This window comes from Phlebotomus papatasi, chromosome 3 (assembly GCF_024763615.1).
Source record: "Phlebotomus papatasi isolate M1 chromosome 3, Ppap_2.1, whole genome shotgun sequence".
NCBI lineage: Eukaryota > Metazoa > Arthropoda > Insecta > Diptera > Psychodidae > Phlebotomus > Phlebotomus papatasi.
Genome location: NC_077224.1, coordinates 74,457,786 through 74,485,292, shown reverse-complemented (window position 1 = coordinate 74,485,292; position 27,507 = coordinate 74,457,786). Strand labels below are relative to the sequence as shown.

Genomic DNA, 27,507 nt, shown 5'->3' with positions numbered 1-27,507 from the left:
CCTTTCAAGGCATTTCTCGCTACATCTCTTTCGTAGAGATGATGCTCCTTTGTTTCTCCAGGCATTTGTCCAACCTAGTCATCACAAAAACTAAAACTTCATGAAATTTTGTGAGGAAAACACCTGTCCAAAATAAGGAGTATCACTTCACTGGTAAATGTCTTAAAAAATTTTCGATTTTTCACACGAAAAATCTAATTCACAAGGCAAATCTCACTTCAGATCAAATGTACAAATCACCACTAACGTAAATCAACACAATATTCAATGAGTATTCAATAATATCACTCAAAAAAACCGAAGAAACATTATTAGTACTTCACCACAGCTAAATAAGAACTGAAGTAAACACGAAGTTCTGTCATATTTCTCGTAAGTAATTTATTTTTAGTGTCCAATGTTATCCTCAAAATGTCCAAAATAAGAAACTGGACAAAATTATGAGCCTTTCCCCTATTTCTTCGTTTTTATAAAAGTTTTTTTTTTCAAAACTTCCAAGAAAACTGCACCGCTTTTAAAATTTAAAATTCAGTAGTGGAAAGTGGTGGCAGCCTTTAATATTTGAATTTTTCTCTCGTTATTCAAAACAAATATTCTTTCCTATAATCTATAAATTAATACTATTAACTATTTTCTATTAACTTTGATTTATAAAATTGAATCGTTGCATAAGACAAAAATTGAAATATGCAAGGCTGCTACATTCAAAGGCAAGCCACTTACTAATTAAATTTAATTTTTTTTGACCGAATTTATTTTTTTACTGCTCATATTTTCAGTGTTACATACACTGAGAGAAATCCGTAAAAGTTAAAATGACATTCAGGATATGTTTATTTTACCCTGCAGTATTGAACCGAAATCGGTGCAAATATTATGCCTTTTTGGTGTATTAGGGGTTAAAGTTACCCTTTTTCATGTTAATTTTACCCTTAGAAATGCGTAAAATTGACATTAAAAAATGTTGATATATTATATTTTCACACCTAAAAAGTGTTAAAGTTATGAAGAAAAAAAGTTAATCACGTCCTCATTTTTTCTCAGTGTAAAAATGACTTATTTTAGTTGATATATGGGAAAGTTCCCATGCTTTGCAAGATTCTAGACTTCACAATGACTAATTTTTTTCTTTGTTTCTGAATAAATGTGACTCTGCAATATATTTTAAAAATAAGACACTTTCTCTTAGTTTTTGAAATATGGGTGCAATGAATCGCATTTATTGAATAACATAGAAAAAATTTAGTCATTATGAAGCTTGGAACATTGCAAAGCATGGGAACTTTCCCCTAATGAGTTTCTGTTAGAATGAATTCAAGGCTTATAGTGTTAGATAAAATCTGCATTATTTATGAAATAATAAATTAGAATATGAAGTCCGTTTTAATCTCCTCATTGTCACGTAATTTACAAGTTTGAATAATTTATGGCCAAATCTAAAATGCAAAATTTACCAGATTAATGATATATATCATTATATGATGAGCAATTATGCATTATAATTATATTTAATGTGTATTCAGACTAGATTTATTGTATAAAATATTTAATCTAACTCTCATCAATTGCCCTAGTTCGCTGTAATGCAATGAGTTTTATGAATTCTGTGGCTTTGTAAAGCTTCTCAGCTGAAACTAGTGTATATTCTGCAAAAATTTACTGACTCTTTAAATTTTCTCCCACCATGAGAGAGCTTTTCTCGCTATAGAAATGGGTATTGTAATAAAATCCATCCTTTAAATGCTCTTCAGCTGTTGGATGAATAGCGGAAGCACGCCAAAGTCTCATTGTATGATAATAAATTGTGATACTGGCCACTGAATACTTACTTTTTCCGCGCGATCGCGTGATGTGGTGGCTGCTCCTGAAAGGAAAGAGAAAGTCAAAGTCGATCAATTTGGGCTTTTTGTGGGATTAACTTTTCACATAAATAATTCCATAGGCTTGGACAATGATGTGAGGTGGCATGTAGGGAAAATGAGGCCATTGGAGGTAATTAGTTCAAGTCGGAAGTCGGGAAGAAGAGGACACAACTTCCTATCCAATTTGCATATGAGAAGACCTACTGTGAAAATTCAAAGAAATGAAAGTTCTATATTATAACTATAAGTTTATATATTTATTGCTATTGCAGACCAATAGTAAATAGAGGGAATAAAAATGAAATTGAGGTTTTATTTTTCTTTGAAGGGAAGTTCTGTCATAATAAATATAATATTGGATGAGATCATATATTCTGTCACTAGAAGAAGTTGAAAGTTTGGAGTGGTATATCTCAGCTCCTGATGAACATAATTGGATGAGTAAACTATTGTTGAAAGAAATTTAACATTTTACACGCATAGAAAAAAATGACAAAAATCCTTCTATCTCATTTTCTGGACAAACTAATGAAGATATCGACTTGGAATGTTCTAAGTACTCCCCCATAAGTTGATCCAAGGAATCCAAATATCATATCAATTTCATCCCCACGTCTATCCTTCCCCTCCAGAAACCACTCTTTTAGGATTTCTGTAATTTTTTCCTTGCGTTTAACACTTCAAAATTCTTGCAAAAGTCGATGAATAAAAAAAAGTAAGATGTCCAAAAAAAAGTTTCTACCACAAATTGTACCATTTGAGTTCCTCTAACAAATAGTACTTGTGCGAGAAAAGTGGGTCACTCCTGGTCCCAGAAGTAGATGGCCAAAAAAGACGTTGCAAAATGTGTTTTCTTCGACATAAATGGTTCTGGATGACTATGGTTTATCCATAGCAGATTAAGTATGCCAGATTCTAAAAGCTAATGAACCAAGCTTTCCAACAATAGTTCACTCATCCATTTATGTTCATCAGGAGCTGAGATATACCACTCCAAACTTTCAACCTCTTCTAGTGACAGAATATATGATCTCATCTATAAAACTAAACAAATTTAAAATGAAAATGTTTGGTGCAAATTTCCGCTTGCAATGCGCTTGTTATACAATTTCAAAATTCTTTTATTTTTATGTCTATTTTTCGATAAAGTCACATAACTTATTTATGGAGAGTGGTGCTATTTTAGAGTTCAACTTATCATTTAATTTAAATAAGGTATTCCAGATATTTAAAGTAAATAAATATGTTCCATTCGCTTCTTTTTGCCCATGCGAAAAAATATCGAATCATTCACAGTTGATAAATGAATATTTTACTTTTATTGGTGAGCCTGCCCCACCCTCCCACACTTTTTCGTTTTGAATTAAATTGAACATTAAAATTCTGTGCTGTTAACACCAGCACGATAACAAGTTAAAAAAAATATGATGGTTTATGTACTGATCTCTCTTTAAGTTTGAGCAGTAAAATGTCTTTTTACTGCTCGAACTCAAAGAGAGAGCAGTTATATAATAGTCTTTTTTTTTAACTCGTCACCGTTCTGGAGCTTAAACGGTTAGAGATATCGACTTCCAGTCTTCTATGACCCCCAATAATAAAACAATATCTAGATGTTTTTCTTTCCCCTCCCCACCCTTCAAAAAAAATGTTGTTTTTTTTTTGGTTTTTCTCAAAATTGGTCCAAGCTTTTTCAATGATTTTCCGATATGTTTTGGAGCTAGATCAGGCGAAAATTTCGCCCAAAAATACCGGAAAATTCGTCATTTTGAATTATTGAATGTCAAAAGTCAACCACTTTAAAAGGCCCAATTCTGAACCGATTTGGTTAAATTTGGATTTTTTGGAAAAGTATTGAAATTTCGAACCCGGCTGCATCGGTGTTCGTCGGTAATGAATCGGTAAAGTACCGATTTTTAAATAATTTTACATCCCCTATAATTAACATTCCCTAAGAACAATGCTTTTTCGGTTTTTCTCAAAATTGGCCCAAGCTTTTTCCATCATTTTCGGATATGTTTTAGATCTAGCTAAGGCGAACATTTCGCCCTATAACCCTATATCATACCTATGACCGGTAAATTCGCCATTTTGAATTATTTAAGATCAAAAGTCAATCATTCTGGAGGGCCCATTTTTCAATTGATTTGGTTAAATTTGGATTTTTTGGAAATGCACTGTAATTTATAATCCGGCTGCATCAGTCTTCATCGGTAAAGCACCGATTTTTTTTTTATTTTCAAATGGTTTTCTGGTTTATGAATCAGCTGGATTTCTAGACCAGTACGCACCAATAGACGATATTTCACGATGAACTCTATCTCGTGAGTTCGAGCATTCCGCAAAGTTGGGAGGCTTTGCAATCTCTTTTTGGATTTAGAAACCGAGCTTTCAATTTTTTAAACATAAAACTGTGAATGAAGCGATAATATTTCATTGGACCTGCCTTTTAATATTGATACTGCTCTATTAGAATACTACTTGTTCTCAGTTCTCTAAAATTTATGATTATAGAAGAGATTTCTAATCAATTTTTTAATATTTATTGATAATAAACAGGATATCTTAATGAGGCATAACGCCACAAATTCAAAGCAAAATATTCCCATGGAAATATCTAGTGTTTTCCAGCAAATTGTCTTATTACTGAGTTTTGTTTAACTTCTTTATTTGCTTTACGAGAAACTTTAGAAATTTCCTTTACAAGTTTGGGTTTTAGTAAATAAATAAATAATAAGAAGCTTGTAAGTTTTTCATAAATTCAATGCAGGATAATGGAGACGCCTGGTATTCACTCGGCGTCCCCACTGAAAAAGCTCCAAAACAACCAACCCGACGGTTTTGTTTACTCTGCAAAAAGTTTCAAAAAAGTCAAATTGTGGTTGTTCATTGGAATCTCTGTGGGAACATCTTCCTGTCAAAATCTATACGACTTCCTATTAGTGTCGCATTTCCGAGAAATAACAGTGTCCCCTACCCTAAAAATATTTGTGACTGGAAAATTGTGGTACGACGGGAGGGCTTTTAAGTGTAATGGACACGCTAATGGATTCTTCACTGCACCACATTGAAAAAACAATTCATGTTCGATGGAATTTGCTAATCATCGATAAAATTGAGGGTATGTAAACATCAAGGGGAGGACAATTTGCAGTAATTTTTCAAATGACTTTTCAAGAGTCAAATGAGCAATTAGATCTTGTGAACTTTAAAAGAAATTTACTTGATTTTTGAAGTGAAGAGATCTCTCAACTGAAGAAGTTTCTCAAGATATTAAACTTGTCTGCGTAGCGTAAAGAAGAACATAAAGAGATACCCTTGAGAGAAGTGTTATCCTAAGTCTTATTCTCCGTGAATTTTCAAGTGTAAGATGCTTGTTCTTGATGGAATTTGCCATTTTATGGATTTAAGAAGATCAATTGTATTAAACATGGTAATTTTGATTAGTTTAACAATTCCTGCTTGCAAGAAAACTTTTAAATATGAAAATTTTAGAAGTTTATAGAGGAGTAAAATTCATACATTCCACTCTGCTGGAGGAAATCTATTAATTGGAATTCTACAAAAGAACACGTTGCAGTGCATAAAATGGGAAAAGCTTTCCAAACAAATAATAGAAAATTCCGCGGATTAAAAACAACTTCAAAATTCACGAAATATTTTATGAGAAGTTTCATTGAAAATGTGGAAGCATACAAATACTCTCTGGGACTTTATTTCTACAAGTTATCCACCTTTCTCAATAAACAGCCTCCCCCAGCTTTTACACCGAAGGGATGGGCTAGGAAAAAGATTACAAAAAAAAGTTCATTAAGCTCTGGATACACTTTGGCACGCATCATAAATTTGAGAATGGGACTGTGGGGAGGAAATGTGGGCAAAATCAGGAGGATAAAGCGTTCTATTTATCACGAATTAGGGATTTGACGTGATTGTGCTGTCAACAGAGAGGTCCAACATTAATCAAACAAATTAAATTCAATTACAAAGTCAAACAACTGTGAATTATGCAAAACAGATTTCAATGGACAAATTGAATTAATTAATTGCTCACCATTGAGATTAGGTGGCCGTTAAAAGGTGAGCAAAAGGACCAAAGGAATATTTTCAGAAAAGCTCCGCCTCAACAAAAGCTCTGACTAATTTTGTCGTATTGGAAATCGGTTCATAGGACAAATTTGAATGTATTACCCTCATGAAAACATTCCCTAATGGCATTTAAACATCGCCCCAACATGAGTTACTCTGAATATCGTACCTCTATGGAAGTTTATGCAATCACTTGATTGCTGATTAAAGCTCTCGCTCGTTCACATTCGCTGCATTGGAATATTTGCATAATATTGTCAATAAACCACCAAGAGGTAAGCTATTTTCGTCACCGAGCGAAAATGCATATGAGAAAATGTACTGGTGCTTTTATTATGCAAAGTTTTGTTATATAGCACAAGTAAAAGCTTTTACAGGCAAAAAAAAGGGAAGTCACGGTGGAAAATAATTATTGCCCTCAATTTGCGTGATTGAAGGATATAATAAATTGTCTGAAAGTATTTTCATTTTTACAGCTATTCACCATTGAGAATCCTCGCAAGAGCCACAAATTGCCCATTAAAATAATTACCGTGAAAATGTATGTAAGAATTAATTGTAGCAACGGGAGCAATTAAGAAATAACAGAAATAAACCATACTGTTGGGATTTTTCCTTTGTAAATGAAGAAGTTAACAGTTTATAGCCAAAATTTTCTCAAACATACATTTTTTTTAATGAATTTTAAAAGTCGTCCGATGAAGCTCATCTAAAGAATACGACTTATGGAAATTTGAAACGAAGAAGACGAATTAAATAAAGATTATGAAAAAACAATCATGGCTTTTTCGTGGAAAAAAGCACCTTAAAAAATTGTAGAGAGGACGAAAACATAGGAGTTCTAATATTCCTCGAATTTTCTTTATTTTTGTTAGTGACCGATTGAGAAATTATCCCCAAAGTGTGCAAAAGTAGCGTCAATCTTACAACAATTCAATATTGAAACATTTAAGGGGATATTTAAGTTTCAAATTTTACAACTTCAGCCGATGAGACCTTGGATGGAATGATAATTTTTCGATACTATCGAATCGATAGATCCGTATCTGTTAGATTAAGTGATTTATGACTTTTTAAACATTGTTATAGACCATTTATTGTGACATTCTGAATAGAATATTACTGTTTATCAATATTTGTAGTTACAAAAAGTATAGATTTCGTTTAATTTTTTTTTGGAACCGACAATCGATAATAATTATGGAAAAGAAGTTGTCATGTCACCTCTGATTTTCGGACACCTCTTTGAAAAATCTAGATACGACAACTTGTAATGGATTCATATGAAAACGAAAAATTAAATTTTTCCTAAGACAGTGATTAAAAAATATATTCCCAGAGCTTCCGACGCACCTTCTCCAATGAACGAAAATACCAAGTTTTAGTTACTTTGCATGTCTTTTGACAATGAGGAATGTCCTCATTGGATACACGGATTCTGATTCACAACACTTCACGAACAATTTTACACCAATATTCTACTTTTGCAATTAAAAAATCAAAAAAAATTAAATAAATTGAATAAAAATTCTATTTGGTTACTAAATTTGACACAAAAAACCAGAAAAACGCGTCAAACATGAAATTTAGCTAGTCCCCGGCGAGTGGCCTTCAAAGTTGAAGCCAATTTCTTACTTTCACATACAAATGCGTATGGGAATTTTTCTGCACTCGTGATCGTTATGCTAAATATTTAAAAAGTGAGAGGTTTTTCCGTATTATAAGAAACCTTTCCGTATGGAGGGATAAATATACTAAATTTTTGTTTAAATAAATTTTTTCCTTGGAGCACTGTGAGCTGAGTCCGAGATCAATTTAGGAATTGGCTTCAAATAGCTCCATATAAAAAGGCCAACTTGCCAGGCGCTTGAAATTTAGTATCCAAAAACATTTTTATTAAATTTACTTAAATTCTCTAGTAAATTTAAAATTTTATGTGAATAAAATTTCCAATAGGCATGTAACCTTTTACGACCAGACCTTAGCAGTAATTTGTGGAACATTTTTCTAAAAATGGCCAGTGAAAATCAAAATTGATTAAGTAATTAGTAAAATGCAACTCTATTGTCCTCAAAAACTGAAATAATAATATTTATTAGTAAAATATCAAAAAATAAGAAGTCAATTTTTGACATATCAGTATTTTTTAATTAATTTTGTTGTTCTTTGAAAAAAAAAGGTAGAGGGGAAAGTTCTGCCCCTTCGAACGTTCACGACTTCGAATAATATGAATTTTCTTTAAGTTTCCTAGAAGACTTACGCATTTCTATTAAATATTAGTCAGCTTAATTATTGATAATTATGTGATAATCATGTGTGAATCTTTTAGGAAAAGTAAAAGAAATTCACATTATTCGAAGGCATGAACGTTCGAAGGGGAGTACATTCCCCTATGAATTTCTTTTTTTTTTTACAAATTGAACCAAAATTGATCAAAATTTATTAAAATATTCGCAAAGTATGAATTTGGCCTATTTTACATCGCAAAAGCTTTTAAAGAAATAGAACAAGACCAATAGAATAATATGGTCAAAAGATCTAGGAAAAGGCTTTCAGGCTTCTCACACACTCTAGCTTCGAACGTTTCAATTTGTCCTACATTTTTTAACCAATCTAACCCTATGACAACACATTTTAAAAACTAGTCATAAGTCAAACACTTCCAAAAAAAATTAAGTCAAATTCATTAACTCTTTAACGACGACAGTTTTTGCGGACCGAAAATCTGCAATAAAAATGAAAATTAAAAAAAATCAGGAAATGTGATACATCTAGCCTTGGAAAATCCATCAGAGTCTGATTCGGTGTACTTTTTACCTCTCTGAGCGATAACAACAAATCATAAAATTAAAAAAAATATATTTGAGTGTGTTTTGAAATATCCAAAATAATATATTTTTTTTAAATATTTGAATCATGTGATGTTCCCAACGAAACGATATTTTTTAAAATCTACCATTTGACCTTTAGGGAAGGACCAAGGATATTTGGTACCCGGGTGTAAAAATGGAAATTTTGAAAGCTTGAAAATACAAAGAATTTATAATGTCTTCTATATAGTATTTTTATAAATAATACTAAAGAATTATTATTAATACACTTTATTATTATTGCAGAAAAACTTTAAAAGATTCGCTTACGTGTTAAAATACTCAGAATAGGTTCATTTACATGAATAGCACAATGTTCCTTACTAAATTCCAAAATAGTTCAATATTTAACACTAGGAATTATCCGAATTATCTGATTTTAAAGTCAGAACATCCAAACAACAGCAATAAATCATATTTTGAAAAATCCTGATAAATCCCGATCCAGTAGAATTTATCTAAAATAAATTTGCTATAATTTTAAAATACAATGTTAGAGTTTTTTTTATTAAGAAATTGATGTTTAAAATCACTTCATTGCGACCTTCACATCCTTAGCCTTTACCATTCTACTCTTCATTACCAAAACCATATTTTTTAGAAGAGTATTTTTTTTATTTAATTTTGAATATGAAACTGTCTCTGAAGAAATTTTATCCTCATACAAAACCACGTTTGAACCATTCCTGATAACAATTTTTCTAGATCAAAAGTTAAAAACACTTTAGAGAGCGTAAGTTCTTAATAGATCGGGGCATTCTTTGGAAAGGTCTTGGAATCCTTCATAAGCCTTAAACTGGTAATGAACCGACAATTAATTTTGTTGACAAATGAAATTGGACTACTTTTGTGTTAATTATAAGCAATTTATAAATCTGTTCAAATAAATTATAAACCAATATACATTAAAACAAATGGCAGGGGGTCATGGGACTATATTGAGCTGGGCTTACATTGAAAACGCATTTTTTCTAATACTTCTAATGGAGGCTAGGTCTTAATATAATGTAATTTAGATAGACAAAACAATTATATATGGATCTGAATTGAAATATGCTAAAATAGCGTTTTTAATATAGCCCCACCTCGTCCTACAATAAGAAAAATCTGAAAAAGTTAAAATAACATTCTGGAAATGTTAATTTTACCCTGCAGTATTGATCCGAAATCGGTGTAAATATTATGCTTTTTAGGTGTTTTAAGGGTTAAAGTTACTCCTTTTCATGTTAATTTTACCTTTAAAAAGTTGTAAAATTAACATTAAAAAATGTTGATATATTTTTACTCCTAAAAAGTGTTAAAGTTATAAGGAAAAAAAGTTAATCGCAACCCCATTTTTTTCTCAGTGTATAGTGAAGAACATAATTTTCTAAAATTTCGTTGGATCGCTTAACAGCTTTTTAAATCTGAACAAATAATTATAAATTTAATTTGGAGTTGGAGCTCTCTGCAAAACTGGGACACTTTCCCATGGTATTTCTTTTTCATTATCTTTAATTTCTTTGAAGGAAAATTCAAAAAGTTATATGCACTCGAAAGCCATTTCTCCCAATATTAACTAGACTTAGAAAGAACTGTAAGTAGGGGATGCCAGGGTACTAATAAACATGGGGTAGTTGTAAACACAGACTTCTATGTCTACACTACTTAGACTTATGTCGACCATTTCTTCACAAGAAGAGGATTAATATAGTTATTGTGAATTGATATATGTAGTTCTCGTCCTCTAAAGACTAATATCTCATTTTAAAAAAAATAATAGTTTTTGCAATTACCCCATGTTTATTACTGCCCCAGTTTCCTCTATATTATAAGTGAGTTCAGAAATTTTTTCCAAGTAGATTGCATTCCAAATAGCTTTCAATAAATATTCAAATAGAGCTAAGAACTTAATTTATTTTTCTAAACAATTGCGCAAAACCCAATAAAAACTTTTACATTTAAATTTAAATTAATGAAAACACTAGTTTTTATTTGCTCCAAAAATTTACTCTGAATACAAAATAATGTTCACTGAAAATTTTAATGGAGAAAATATTCTGAGTTTGTGAGCAATTATTAATATAAGCTAAATATATTTCAATCGACTGTAATTAGCAGAGCTACAAATGTTAAGTTTGCGTCTCTGTAGAGAGCTTTTCCATGTAAATATAGAAAATTGATTGGAAATTTGGGCGATATTGGGCGGGAAATGCTCATATCGAGTGTCGAGTGCATTCTATTGAACAAAAGGTTCACTTTTGCTGGTCAACATAGAGTTTCAATTGCAGAAAATTTGCCATCCAGGCAATCAATAGCAAGTTTCAACCCCTATTTCAGCATCTGCCGATCACACTAATTGACTATGTTTGTTGGTGATAAAAGGGAATTTTGGGGTTGGAGCTGATGGGGCTGATTTGGGAGAAGACAAAAGACCAGGCGGACTTTAACACATAAAATTTCCCAGGCATGAGGTGGTGGGAATTAATGGAACAAATTACACGCATTGAATCACAAAGTGTTTCCCCTAAAGAGTTCTTTTTTTTTCGAGAAAGAGGTTATAGGCTAGTCATTAAATTCATGATTATTGAAGCATTTCTTGCTTTAGTGTTTGGCATATTTTCCAATGAAATATCGAACACCATTTACTGTAAGGAAGAGAATAATTGCTGCATAGAGTGAGTGAGAATTTTCTTATTCGAATTTGCCAAATATGCCTTAAGGGGGAACATTCTCCGCCAAAAAGGGAACATAATCACAACTAATTCTACATTAGCAAATTTCAAGCATATAGAGAAAATCCCAGTCTATTAGTTTTGCCAGAACCATTGAAAGATCCCGATGAGGAAAGTTTTGTGTATTCCAGTCATGTAGTTTTCACGGAAAGTGCCTCCCGTTGATATTCATTTGCACCCCAAAATCCTACATACAACTTCGACTTTGGTTGAATTTCACTGTGGGATTGTGTGCCACCCTTTTAAAAGCAATTCACAATTTAATAATAATCCCGCAACTCCCAAAACAGTGAGGTGCACAAGAATAGGAGCACACTTGAAATTCACACGCAGATTTATCTTACACTTTCAAGAAATTATTCAAAGGATATTTATCATTTATTTCAGTAGTAGGTTAGGTAAATCTGTGAATGAGTAAATGGATCCTCTTAAGAAATTTCTATGTAAGTATGCTTCTAAAGGATAAATTTATATAAGCCAGCTAGAAATAATTCAGCGATTATCTAGATTCAGTCTAAGGAATAATTCAAGATTGCAAAATGATAAGACTATAGAAACTCATGTCATAAATGTATAAATAAACTCATATTACACTGTTAGAAATCGGTTTTAAATTGCATTTTAAAATGTTTTTCAAGAAAAATAATGCGTCTCATTGCAGGTGTAAATTTTCCAAAAATCAGACATTTTTAAATCGTTTATTTAATTTGAATAAAAGACTATATAATTATTATTTTGTTGCCATATTGCTTTTGTACATTTCCAGTTGGATTTCAATTTACTTCCAATACAAAAAAAATTAAACAAATAATCAAGAAAATTTTAAATTAAATACAAAATTAAGCGAATACGACGAATTATCAAGGAATTCGTACTATTGTACAAAATAATTATTGGTTCATTGAAATCTAAAAGATCATTTAATCATTTACACTTAATGTCCAATCCTAAGCCAAAATTTTTCGAAAAAGTTAACTTACAACAATTAGGAAAGTTAAGCTTTCTGACTAAAGTGCCTAAATAGATTCAGATTAATCCTCGAGAATATTTAGCCTAAAAAATTTGGCAGTAAAGTTATATCCTAGACCTTTTACATGAAGGGCTTAGGATCAACAATTAAAGATTATTATTTGCATAAATTCCTTTGCATAAAGTCTTTAACTTTCAAAGAAATAAAATCTCGAAATGTATCGAAATTTTTGGCTAAATTCCTGAATATACAAAAATTCGAAACGCCAAGATCCAGAATGGTCAAAATACTGAAGAATGCAAAATTATTCGGATTATGCGGAACTCCACCAAGCGCAGGTGGAATCATGCAAGTACCTATGACACTTCTAAGAATTCGGGATTTTGACCTTTTCGAGTTTTAGAATACGGGATTGACAAATTCGGAATTTCGGTTTTCATGATTTTGGCTTTCGGGATTTTGATCTATTCGTGATTTTGGCTTTCGGGATTTTTGCTTTTCGGGATTTTGACTCATTCGGGATTTCGACCCATTTGGAATTTCGGCTTTCATGGTTTTGCGTTTCGGGATTTTGATCTATTCGTGATTTTGGCTTTTCAAGATTTTGATTTACTCAGGATTTTGCCTTTTCCGGATTTCAATCCATTCAGGATTTTGGCTTTTCGAAAATTGGCCTTTTGGGATTTTGACTTATTCAGGAATTTGGCTTCTCGGAATTTTGGGCTTCGTGATTTTGCCTTTCGGGATTTTTTTCTTTTCGGGATTTTGACTCATTCGGGTTTTCGGCTTTTCGGCATTTTGGCTTTTCGGAATTTTGGCCTCCATGATTTTGGCTTTCGGGATTTCGGCTTTTCGTGATATTGTGTTTTCGGAACATCGGTTTCCATGATTTTGGCTTACGTGATTTCGGTATTCGTTTATTTCAAGGTTATTTCAATATCTTCACTTAACTAGCTCTGAAAACGTAAAGGCTTGGGTAAAGGAAATTCATACATAGTACCTCTAATCAATTATCTTAAATCTTTTGTGCGTGATCGTTTGGGATAAATCCTTACTGTCAAATTTTACTGGTTTTTATAAGTTTTTATATATCATCTCAAAATATACCAACGATAAAAAAGTAGTGAAGCCTTAAGTTCTCTTTAAGAATATGCTCATTATAAAACGCGATTAAGTTTTCTGAGAGCTCGATAAAGAATAAAATATCTGGTTTTATAAACAAGCGTCTAGTTTGTACTAACACAATTGAATTTCGACTAAAAATTAATAATAGATAGGTTCCAAACTGGTTTATTTTACCAATACATTACTAGTCGAAACTAGTTCACATATGCTCGAGTTTTAAATACCTTTCAAAGGAATCCATATTTAGATTGTAATTTCTTGCAAAAGATAAACTATTCCAAATTTAATTTCCTTAATTGAAATGCAGCGACAATAATTTCGGAATATTATAAGTTATTGATAGTAGTGATTCAATCCAATAAGAGTCACATAATATGTAAATAGAAAATTGTGATTTTATGTGAAATTGCAGAGCAACGAGAAGTTTATGTTGTTTTTCATTCCATCCAATTCCAATTCACGTTGGAAAATTTCATTTTTCGAGGATGTTGCGGGAAAAAGAGACACTCCTAAATAATATGCAAATTTGATTCATGTTTTTTTTCCCATAAAAAATCTCAAACCTTCATTTCTTTTCGCCCAGAATTCGTGTATCCAATTGTGCCGGAGGTTTTTCTTTTGTGTTCTCGCAGCACACCTCGTAGTAGTATGGCAGATAATTTAATTTCAATTGGAAAATGTGCATACGAAAATCGAAAATAAAAGAAACTTTTTTTTTATTTTCCGTCCCCATTTCCATTTTCCGGGGAGGACAAGGAAGTGTTTTGGGAAATTGTATTGCTCTCAATATTGGAGATTGTTTCATGGTGCGACATACCATCAAAATCCAACGCAAAGGGAAAAGTTTAAATTGGACATTTGAACAAATTTATTTGGTCGCATTGAATTCTAGCTTGACGGGCATTTTTGGATACATAGAAAACTTGTCCTAGCCTAAAGTTGGATGGGTGGAAAATTTATCGGTGTCAGTGAATCCGGGGAAATTCAGTGGAAAATTCTGGGAGACTCTGTTAGCATTTAAATCATCCACGAGAGTTTCATCCTAGCCCCGAAAAGTGGAGAGAGTGATTTACTAACTGAAGAGATATAACACTTGGTTTTACTCTTTTTGAGGGCATCGGGAATTTGTATCTTTTGGAGAAAAGGCGCATTCTGGTAGATTTTTCCGGGTGCATACGAGAAATTCACGGAAACCAGAAAACATTAAGAAAAATTGGTAAAAGTTTCAATATGATTCATTGATGAAAGATTTTGTTACATATATTTCAAATCCTGGGGTCAATTTTTGATAGGTTATTATAGAAATTTAAACTGACCATAAGTTTAAACTTTTTGTGATGTTTTTAGAGTTTCGTCCATTTCCATTCGTAAGTTAGCCTCTTCCGCGATATAGACTCTCCGGCATTATCATTAGTCCTTAAAAACCAGTGTCAGGTCCAGATAAGCTAATAATAAAGTTGTAGGGTAAGTATGCCAAATTCCGGCCAGCTTGCAATTTCGGCCATATTTTTTTGTTCCTCGAATTTCCATAAATTTCTAGTTTTTGCATTCTCTTGAGATTGTACAATGCAAAAAAATAACAAAAAATGTCGCTTCGACGAGCAAGATGACCTAAAAGAGACATTGAAAGAATTCTTGAAGGGCAAGGAACTATGAGAATGGAAGTGGCCGAAATAGGCCACCAATGCTATGTCTACATTTTTATTCATTTAAAAATGTATTAAGAATGATTTTAGAGAAAATAAAAATGATAAACTGTCTGCAAGGTTCCAAGCAACACTCCTTATTAAAGAGTAACAAAAATATTCAATTTTTATTAAAAATATTACATTTCAAACTTGAGACTTTGTCGCTTGAATGCAACTATGCCGAAATTTGGCACACTTACCCTACGAATTTTGAGGTCACCTGTAAAGAATATGAGCCACCATAAGGGCTTATCACTAGTCACTTTCTATTTTAAATAGTCTGTGTACGGAAGACAAGCCAAAGGAGAAAACTTAATTGAAATCGAATAAAACATTAGAGATAGTATCCGATCCATTGAATATAGCAAGGGTCGAGGTTCGAGGTGCAGTAATATACGACAAAAAGAAATTGAAAGTCTTAAAGAGTTTCAGAACTTTAAGATTCTTTTTAATAGAATCACTTTTAATCGTCTAACCGCGCTCAAAGATCTCAACACATAAGATGTCAAGAACTTTTCTCTGTATATATTTTCAAGTGCAATTCTAGTTTTATAACTACATTTTTATTCTAAAAAAAAACATGCTGTTATCCATGTCCTTAACTTGAATGAGCTTTCAACGTTTCAGCCACGAAGAGCTCGTGGAAAACATCCTCTAAATTGCATCATTTTTCAGCATTACAGGGAATATCATGCAAAACTTTTCCCAGAAAGTATCGTCAAATGCACTCTCACCCTCAAAAAGACCTATTTTTCCAGGTGAAGTTCTACAACTGAAGAACACATATGACTTTTTGATTTGGGCATTGGCACGTTCAAAGCAACATTTTGCAGATAATTCATATGGTACTGGAAGATTATTGGTGTACTGGAATGGATAATAAATTTCATTTTAAAGCCCATCCTTGACCATTTGCTGCAGAGGACTTCATGTGGAAAATCCAGAAAGTTTTCCGAATTTTTCGGGTGAGCTCTCATGCATAGTGAAGGGATGTCCTGCTGCTAAATCTTTTAAGACTTTTGATGTCTTCACACGTTTTCTCTCAAGTACTCCTTCAAGAAGGATTCCTCTCGAGAAATTTAATTCTGTTTGCCAAGAGTGTACTCGAAACTAGGTCACATTGATAAAGGCTTCATTTTCCGTATGCATTAAATTATTTCTTTGACAAATTTTTTTTTTTAAAGAAAATTGAGGAAAAAAATCCTAAAGAGAAGATTTGCATAGAAACATTGATAAAGGAATAAATTATGAATGACTTTTTTTCCCAGCGAAGTGAAGCCTGAAACCTCATAAAAGAAGGGGCCTAAGAATTCTTGAATTATTTAGAAGAATACTCAAAGATTTTTCTTGTGAAACAAACATTTAAAATGAACTCCTTCGTGTACTCTTGTCTTTTTGCCCTAATAAGAAATTTAAAATGGAATTTTATTACGCCACAATGCTGTATTTTTTGACAAGCTTTTGTCATTTATTTAAATAAATACAATACTAAAATAAATTTAAATAAATAAAATTAGATAAATCAATATCAATTAATCCGTTTGATCTCATACAGTATCTATATTCTTAATATGTACCCCAGATTTCAAGTATTCATTCAAAATATTTTGTACAAATGAAACGCAGTTGTTAATTAAAGAAGATTAGTTAAAGTTAAGATTAAAGATTAAATTATTAGTGTTTTCTGATGGTTGATTCAAGTATTATCAATTCCGGTAAGCGTCGGGTTATGGGACAGCTAAGAAAAAAAAAATGATTTTTTCCAAAGCTTTCGGCTCAGACTCCAAGCCTTCCTCAATTGTCAAATCTGTTCTCTTCTTGCTTTAGGTCTCCTTAGTTCACAGGGCTTAGGATCTGGGGCACTGCACTTGTCTCTTTTGTGAGACAGTAGTCTCACAAAGAAATCACTAAGAAAGCCGTACAGAACAAAAATCAATAAGAAAATTGTGAAAATAGCTAAAAGAGTCTAGTGCAGTGCCCCAGATCCTATGCCCTGTGAACTTAGAAGACCTATGACAAAGCATGAAGAGAACAGATTTGACCACTGAGGAAGGCTTGGAGTCTGAACCGAAAGCTTTGGGAAAAATCGACTTTTTCTTATCTGCCCCATCCCCCGACGCTTACTGGAATTGATAATAGTAATTAAAGATTAAAGATCTTTGACTAATCTCCGTTACGTCTTAAGAAGAAGAAGACGAAAAATTTCGGAATCGCAGAAAGTAGTTTTGCTGATTAGTGTCAACGGAATACCTATTCGACAGGGAGTTATTAGCAATTTCGTCAAAATATTGAAATTTATTTAATGCCTCTTACAAAATATGACGTTTTTCTTTAATCTCTCTTTTTCTATAAGGATAGATGCACATATTTTATATCCCAAATGGTATAAGATAGGGTGCCAATAGGTCATGATGTGATACGATTTCTTAAAGGGCCAATAGATGTGCCTTCGACCCCATAAGGGAAGACCACCCCGGATCGGAATGTTAAGAGACGCTTGTTTGTATATACTAATCGGTATTTTAATGATCAATTTAACTATATCTGTGCATTTTAATTTTAAATTTTTACAATAAATTAATAAAAAAAAATAGATGTAACTTCAACTACGTACTCTTTCCGTACAGAAGTACATTTTGAAAAATTCGAAAATCTAGTTGTGAAGATCCAAAATATAGGCTTTCTTACTTCTTAATACTTTCGCAAGGTGGGTGAAGTTACATCCTGTTCGAATTTCGAAATGATCAAGTATCAAAATGTGACGGTTTTCACATAGTTGTGAGGAAAAAAACAGAGCAACGTCGTTTACTGTTCTTGACCAAGTATTTAATCAATCCATAATCACTGAGTAACTCTTTTGCCAGCTTTTTAGTGTGATATTTTATAAATTTTCCCCTTGTTCGAAAATTTAGTATGAAAATTCGAAATTGAATTTGAAGTCTTCGAACTACAACGACTTTTTGTGCAAATAAAGTTCCATTTACCTTTTATCCAAGACACTATTGGAGAATCAAAATCTACTTCTGTTTGAGCTCACTCTGTACCTCGGATCGTCACGAATTTAATGAGGTGTTTCACGGAAAACTGGTTTTATACTTTAAATCTGAGCTAATGCACTGCTATCTTATGAGAGTTAAATGGTAAAAAGTAGCTGATAATTTTAAAAAAAATCATTTGAAATGGTGCAACAATATGATATAATAAAACCTCAGGATCTGAGGAACACTGCCGATCGCTGGTACTCTTACCTTATCTCCTGAGAAAATTTTATTTTCAAAAAAAAAAAAAAATTGAAAATGTGATTTTACCACTAATCCCACCGATCCTACAAATTATCGATCCTTAATTCTTCAAGTCAAACTAAATATTTTTAACTTTGAATTATATTAACTGTCAAAATTACTAACACTATACCATACAGAAACTTTTGTTTGATATACAAGAAATTGATGTTAAATGTCTTCTACCATCTTAATTTTTCACTTCCATTATTATTATTTTCGAAATTCTGTTTTTTTTTTCAGTTTTAGTCGAGACACTAGGAGGATCATAGCAGATCTCAGGAAAATTTTATCTTAGTAACGAACCACAGCAGTAGTTTAACAAACACCGATATATTCAAACAACGAGATGTATTTTAAACACTCAAATCATCCAGTCTTCTCCGGAGTGGTGATAGGAAAAATTTCTGCCTCCACCAATGATCGAACTGGAAATCTCTTGTTAATGGTAAGTGCTCTACCAACTGAGTTACTCTCGAGTTTGCGAGGTGTCTCCAATTGAATCCTGTTTGGGTCAGGATTTTTTCCCATCTTCATTCCGGAGAAGTCTGGATGATTTGAGTGTCACTTGCTCTGATTGACGATTCTCTGTACAAAACAATTAATATTGAACAAAAAGTTCGCAAGATCTCACAATGTATTTCAAACCTTCTACATTCAATAGGACCCTCAGATTCGCTCTAAATGGTTCTATTTGAAATTCCACCTCACAGAAAATGAATCGGTGTGTCTCGGGAAATCTCCTTTCTCCAATCTCTCTAACAACCTTACCAAATGTGTCTTTAGTCCTTCAGTCAGTGTGTTCATATGAATTCATTAGTTTATTCATATGCACTTATTTAGGTTTCAAGAGTTTAATTGAATATGACCTTTCAACTGACAAGTGCCAGGATGTTTTTGAATCGAAATAAATTTGTATAAGTAAATATTTACATTTACACATTATTAAATAAAGAATTTCTACGACACCAAACATTCTACATAATTTTCTTCCCAAAAAAGAATGCAAAAGCAAGAAACATCTGTTGAAAATATTTAAAAAAAAAATTTTGCCTTAGAATATTTTGAAAGTAAAGTTATTTAAACATAACCCAGATTTTTCCAAGAGGAAAATTTCAAATCAAAATTCACTCGTTTAGATGCTCCCCTAGGAAAGTATTTCTCAAGCTATTTTAGTAATTCACTAAATATTTTATATGTTTAATGAAACTTTCCTTAAAGTATTTTAATCAACATAGAGTAACTTTTAACCAAAACATGTAGTTTATTGCATTATCTATGTACTTATTTATGTTGGAAATATTTCACTTGTATTCATTTGTAATATACATAAGTTAATGCGAGTGATTTATATGCTTTGTTGTGTGAAATATCGAGTAGCTTCCCCTAAGAAATTTCTAACATTATCGCCCCCTTAGAAAGGCAATAAGGATGTTTAGGGGGAGGAGAGTGGCATTAATGCCCATGGACCATCGAAAAGCCCGATATGGAGTGAAATCATAAAGCTTTCAGTGCGGGAGTTAAAGCGAAGGGTTTATCCACCCACAATTCGCTTGTAATGTTAAAATGTTGTCTGGGGGTATCTCTTCCTCAAGAGGTGGAATTTTCTTTGCTCCGTGACGTCCTTTTGCGGATTTTACCCGTCGGATTACCGTGAAATACCGACACAAGTCAACGTTGAATTGTGAAAAATATCTAAGAGCTTTTTTTTACCACCCCAAAAGCCAACGATTTCCCACAGCATTTCTGTCCTGTCTGGAAAATGTAATTTCCCATTGGGAGTTCTAGCAATAATGTAATGTGGATGATGTGTTGATGACTTTTCACCATGAAATTTTCAGATTCAAACTCTAACTGAATGACAGAGTAAATCGTGTGATAATAGCATTTCTTTTTAATTTCCCAACTCTTTCTGGGCACCTCATGACGAGATGTGATAAAGTTGCAGAAAAATTGGTAGTGCTTAGATGTGCTTTAGTCGATTTCGCAGAACGTGATGTTTTCCAGAGCAATAAAGTAATGTTTTTACTACCCTTGAACCTCGACCCCCTAGAGATTACACAAAACACCTCATGGGGCAAACAAATGGGTACTTTATGGACTCACATTGTTCACTTTTAGGACAGTTTGTTGTCCAGCACTTCATAAAAGCTCTTGGACAGTTCCTTAAAATATTTACTCTCAATAAAAGAGACAAACATTTATTGATTTTGACAGGTTTTTTGTGCTCTATTCAGAAATTTTGAGTAAAGTAGCAATAAAAGGATCACCTTCCGACTAAGTTCTAAAGTTTGAAAGAACCAGAGCAAATTTTAAGTCCATGAGCTTTTCACTGACTTCAAGCAGACCTACGACAAAATCAACACATGACTCTTGTGGACAGCCATGGGAAAGCTTGGCATTCGACCTCAGCTAATCAACTTAATGAGAATGCCCATTTCCAACTCAATATGCCAGGTTAAAAAGCAGCGGGACAGAGGACGAGGATTTTCAGGGCAGATTCAGGTCTGGGGTTAGGAATGTTCTATGTCCCATGTTATTAAACCTTACGCTGCAATATGCCGTTAGAGTTTCTGGGTATAATGCTAGATCATGCTTTAAGTTAACTCGCCATTGAGGCAGAAATAGGACTCCAAATTAACGAAGGAAAAACGAAATACATGGTGATCACGTAATAAGGAGATGACCTCCTCCCGGGTGCGTCAGGGATGCTGATCCTTTCAGAGACCAAACAACAGTGTTTTTTTGCCAAAGCTTTCGACCCGACAGTGCGCCTTCTACAGTGGTCAAAACCGTGATTCTTTGTCTCTAAAATTTGCCTTCCTACACTCATCTACTCCTACTAAGGAACAACAGGGAAACTTTAGGATTTTCTTTGGGAGCACTTTGGACTTGCACATTCAACACAAACCAACTGAGTTAGAGTTGGTTTTGTGTTGAATATGCAAGTCCAAAGTTCTCCTAAAGGAAGTCCTAAAATTTACCTGCCCTGTTGTTCCTCAGTAGGAGTAGATGAGTGTAGGAAGACAAATTTTAGAGATAAAGAATCACGGTTTTGACCACTGAAGAAGGCGCACTGTCGCGTCGAAGGCTTTGGCGAAAAAACATTGTTGCTTGGTCTCTGAAAGGATCAGCATCCCTGACGCACCCGGTAGGAGGTCATCTCCCTATTGCATTATACTTATTCTTCGTCAGTTATTCTATTACATGGTTATCTTTTTTTTTATCAAAGGGGGTTCGGAAATCGTCGGAAGTGAAAAATCACTCATGGAAAATGCATCAACTTTTTCCAGAGCTTTCGGCTCAGACTCCAAGCCTTCATCAGTGGCTGGATGTCACAGATGGAGAGTGATGATCCCTTCCAAGAGGAAAATGATGATCTTTTACAGAGGAGAAATGAAAAAACAGGAAATTTATTCTGAAATCACCATCGGACAAAAATAGTTAAAAATGAAAAAACATTTGTTAACTTCTGAACTATTGAGAAAAAATCAGTGCGAACAAAGACTGGCTCCCTGATACTACAAAAACCCCGACAAAAAGGAAAATATAAAATTTGTTATTGCCTAGAGTAGTGAAAAATTGTTAAATTAGTAAAAAAGTGTCACCATTCTCTAAATGTGCCCGGACCAAATAAGTCTGACTAAGTTGAACGAAACTCAGAGAAGAACCTGAAGACTTGAGTAAGTTGTGTAAGAAATGTATATGTTTTTTGAATTGCGAATAAAAAGGCTTTCTCTTTATATTGCTCCAGCCACTGATGAAGGCTTGGAGACTGAGCCGAAAGCTCTGGAAAAAGTTGATGCATTTTCCCTGAATGATTTTCCACTTCCTACAATTTCCGGACCCCCATAGATAAAGCTAGTTTATCTATGGGGGCAGCGTAGGGCCTAGATATCGGCAAAACATTACCATGAACGATTGAACTTTGAAGTGGTCAAACACTTAAAATTTCCCGGCACTGCGGGCACTGAAGTCAGGATTGAGGTAAATGATAGATTGGCAGTGGTAGGGTAATGCCCTAGACACAATTACGACTTAAGCCGAGAGGAGCCTTATTGGAAAATGTTGGAAATGCACTTTTATCATTATTTCTAATATAATTACAGTAAGCCGTCTCTCGGCTAATCCTCATGTCTGGTCAAGATCCTAAGGTAAGCTAAGTGAGATGACTGACTACTCTTGGCCATCGATAACCAAAGTATACAGAACCATTAATACGTTTAACAATTGTGAAACCCATTGTCACATGCAGTCTTGAAGTAACCCCGGTAACCCGCACAGAAGACAGGTTGCTACTGGTTTTTGAAAGATGAATCCTACCTAAAATTTTTGGACCCGCGGAAGATGTTGCAACGGGGGAATTTAGAATCAAAATGAACCATGAATTAGAGGAGCTGTACGAGGAACCCAACATTGTGATCTCTATCCAGGTGAAATGAATGAGCTAGCTCAGTCATGTGTAGGGGAAAGTACTCTCCCTTCGAACGTGCATACCTTCGAATTGAATTTTCTTTTACTAAATATTATTAGCGTATTATGAATTATTAATATTTGTGTGATAATTATGTAAAACATCTTAGGAAAAATAAAAGAAAATTCACATTATTCGAAGGCATGAACGTTCGAAGGGAGAGTACTTTGCCCTACAGGATACATGATCGGGATATATTTTCATAGGTCAGGTTTATTAAAGGAATATGGGAAAAATATGAAGTGTTCGAGGCAATAGTGTATTCGAAGCCTGAAAGCCTTTCCCTACTTTTCTAATTATTTTGGAAGTAAAAGTAATATTCAGTTACATTTTTTAAGAAATCGAAAATTTGGTACTCTATTAAATTGATCAATAAAATAAACCCTTTCACGTGTTGTACAAAAAATTACTCATTTATAAAATATTATCAATTTTTTGCTTTTAGTATCCTGTTATGTTTTCCCTTACTCAGTCAGTGTAATTCTTCTTCATTCCTAATAAATCCAATTAATTTAAAAATTGAAAAGAATAAGGGAATTAATTAGGATTAGAACAACAGTAAGAAAGGAGCAGAGTGCCTTTATTCTACAACCGGATATCCTGAAAAACCATGAGTTCTATATTTTTGTCCTTGACGACTTCTTGCAAAAAAGTTAGTCTGAAGTACTTCTTTTGTTCAGATTTTACGAAATCTCACTCTTTTTGTTTCTTCTAACTGAAAATAACTTTTTGGCATGGATTTTTAACACCCCGTGATTTTACTTTCAAAGGCGAATTCGCAAATTGTACAAATATTTATCTAATTGTGTTTCTCATTTTTACATGTAAAATTCTTTTACAATTTATTACATTTTTCATATTCACGTTGTTTCTCTAATTTTCTCGCATTCAGCTACAAATTCTCGAAATTATCCTGATAATGTACAATCTCAAGCACGTTCAAGTGGCTTTTGCGATAGGGAAAAGCATCACAGGACGTGACTATAGAACTAGAAATTTCAAACATGCACTTTTCCTATGACAAAAATTTATCCATAAATTCATGCTTAAGAAAAAATGTTGGGTTTTAAGGAAAAATGATAATTTCTTTGAATTTGGAAAACGCTGTTTAGAACGAATTTTCTCTTGGTTGGCTGCCCCTCAAAAATTCTCACTTTCTCTCGTATATTTTGGATGAGAACGTTCGCGTTCTGCCCATTCCAATTTTGCCGTTTTGGGCTGAAAATTTGCATATATGTGTGTTTTCTGAGCAATTTTGGGGTTGTTTTATAACAATACAACATCACTAATATAATATCCTGCCTCTCATATAGATTTCACAGCACAGTGGTCGCCTTTTTAACACTATTCGAGACACGTTTTGCCTCTATGCTAGGCACAAAAAGCTCGGGTACCGGGAAGACTGGGACAATTTATACTCACAGCTAGTCAGAAATCCAGGGGAGATTTGCTCACCGAATAGCATTACTATTTATGGATGTTTTACACCCGGAAAATTCTTTGTTTTTTCCCTGTGACACCCTCCGGCAGAGGCAGAAAAAAGCCTCACTAAAATATAGTTACTATTGTCTCATGGTCAGAATATTTTTTTTGTGGAAGAACAATGGCAATTTTCACTTTTTTACACCCAGTGGATATATGGGGAGATAATCACCCCAGAAAGAGAGTCAGACAAATAGAGGAAAATATGGCAAGAGAAAAAGCCCATTCCGGATGCATAAATTGCATCAATGGGAAAGCCCAAAAAAAGAGAGAGAGTGCAATCAACTTGGGAAAATTGATGATATTTTTTTTATTGAAAAGTAGAGACTGGAAAATTGGAAATTATTGGTCATTGAACATTCTAAAGAGCTGCTGTTGCATTGAGTTTTAAAACTGAATATGTAGAAGTTGTATTTTGAAAAGGACATTTTGGGGACTTCAGAAAACAGTGCGTGAATTAATGGAGTGGATTTACTATGAAAATATTTTGTGTCATAAAAGAAGTTGAATAGTTTATCCAGCTTTTCTAAAATTCCATCACAACTAAATTCACATCACACGTTTCTATGAATACCATAACTAATAAATATCAAATGTATATCAAATAAAAGCTTTCACTTGATTTGAAATTAGTTAGCTACACTGAGAAAACATCAAGAACTTTTCGAATGATAAGTACTAAATCGACTAATTTGAATTCATAGCTTTTCTACATCGTATCCTATTAATTTGTTTTTTTTTTTAGGTTTTAGTTATTTTTTATGGGAATGCTTTTAGTCTTCGTTCGCACTTTGGATTCGAACACTTCATATTTTTCCCATATTCCTTTGAAGAATCTAATCCAATTTTTTCAGGAAATATGTGGCTTTAGACTAGCTATTTAAATATATATTGCCATATGTAGGTCAGATTCATTAAAGAAATTTTGGAAAAATATGAATTGTACGAAACCAGACGGTGTTCAAAGCTAAAATATCTGCGAAGACTGAAAGCTTTCCCCTAAATAATTATAATCACTTTATATTTTCAAGAAAACTAAATTTCACCTTTCAACTCTAACATTAGATAAACCTGCAATTAAATTCTTAAGTTAAGCTAAGAACCAACACAGTAAAAAAAATTAACACTATTATAGTGTGTAATCTTTCACACCACTATTATAGTGTTAAATTTAAAAATTGTTGAATTTTTATGTGTAAACTCAAAAATTGTTGAATTCTGTTTATTGTTAAATTTTCTTTTCATTTCGAAGATTTTGATGTTTTTGCCTCTTTAGACATTTTTATTGGTTTTTCCTGTTTTCGGGATCCCTCCTAATACGAAATGATTACATCTGATGCTCGGATCTTCACGATATACTTATTATGTATATAAATATTTGATGTTCTATATGACTTTTGCCCAATGAAAAGCATCTCGACTGAAGTATAAATCTTAATTGGAAATTCAACCATTTTTACACAGCTTTTGATTAAAAATTCAAAATCTTTTGTCTCAAAATTTAACAAATTTGGTTGAAATACACAAGGCTGCACACTATAATAGTGTTAAAATTTATGATCAAACTATAATAGTATTAATTTTTGGTCATGTGACAAAAAATACCATATAGTTGTGTATTTTTTCACACTATAATAATTTGAAAAGCTGTAATCATACTATAATAGTGGTAATTTTTAGAATTTGTAAAAGAGTTTTAAATCACGAAACATTGTTGAAAATTTTTATGATTATAACAGTGAGAAATTTTACGCAGATCGCAATTAAATAATTAGTTTATCCGATTTTACACTATTATAGTTTTAAAATTTTACAGATTTTCAAATTAAACAACATTGTTGAAACTATAATAGTGGTAATTTTCAATCACGTGACAATAAATTACTAAAATGTTGTGCATTTTTTAAACATTTTTAAATTAAACAACTAAAATGGTCTATCTTGAACTTTTATAGTAGTAAAATTTTACACATTTTTTTACTGTGAAGATGTCAAGATTTTCTTCGCTTAACGAAACTTTACTACTAACAAATATCTTTATTCTCTGTTCAATTTGTTAAAATTTCCCTATAAAAATTAGGAAAATTAATTATAAGTAAGTTGAATTATTTCAAGACAATAAGAAAGAACAATGGGCAAAAATGTATGGGAGCTGGTCCAACCTTTCGCCAGAGACGAGACTAGGCCCATTTTGTAGATATTGGCGTATTACTTAAAATTTACCGAGACCCAAGACAAAAATTATTATTATTATTAAGACAAAAAGGACTGTCAGTCCATGGGAAATTAACGATATCCTTATGAAAATTCACAACTTTGACAATTTATCACTTAAAAATGGCTTGACCGATCTAAAGAAATTCGGCTCAAAGTCGATAATATGACTCAAGTTTTAAATAAATATTTTTAGATTTTTCCTCTGACTGGCCCTTCTGGTAGCTCCCATACAAACTAATCTTGTTTCAATGTATTACAGGGCAACAAAACGAAAATTTTTTTCGTATAATGGGAAAACATCGGTATTTTCTAAGTCCTTGACGTGTCCTTAACATATCTCCCGAAGAAACTTATAGTCTATCACGTCAAGTTTTTGAGATATCTTGAAGTAAGAATTCTTAAGAAATGGATAGAATCATTTTATGAAACTTATCTTCTTTCCACAATAACGGTATATCGTAATCGTAAGTAGTTGGTGCCAAATAACGATTTTAAAGAGATCACAAGGAACCTTTTCCTAAAAGAAATTGTATCCTTTTTTCTTCATTTTCCTTGTAATTATCCAGATTTTCCTCAAATATCCTCGAATATCCTTTAATTCGATTAAAAAATGCTGCGTTCTTTTGTACCCTTTACTTTACAGGAATACTTTCTTAAAAAAAAGAGCTAGGTTTGCTGATGAAGAAGGGTTAAAAAGGTACCGTTACCAAAAGAATTTTAATAAAAAGTTCTTAGTAA

The 27,507-nt window shown here is 32.7% G+C and overlaps 1 protein-coding gene across 1 annotated transcript in view; it reads right to left on the bottom strand.

Annotated features, from left to right (window-relative positions):
• LOC129807346 (uncharacterized) overlaps positions 1 to 27,507 on the bottom strand; it is a 58,913-nt gene that overhangs the window by 28,569 nt on the left and 2,837 nt on the right. The window contains exon 2 of the mRNA XM_055856555.1: positions 1,830 to 1,864. Within this exon, the coding sequence (XP_055712530.1) occupies positions 1,830 to 1,864 (35 nt within the window). The remainder of the gene's footprint in view (positions 1 to 1,829; positions 1,865 to 27,507) is intronic.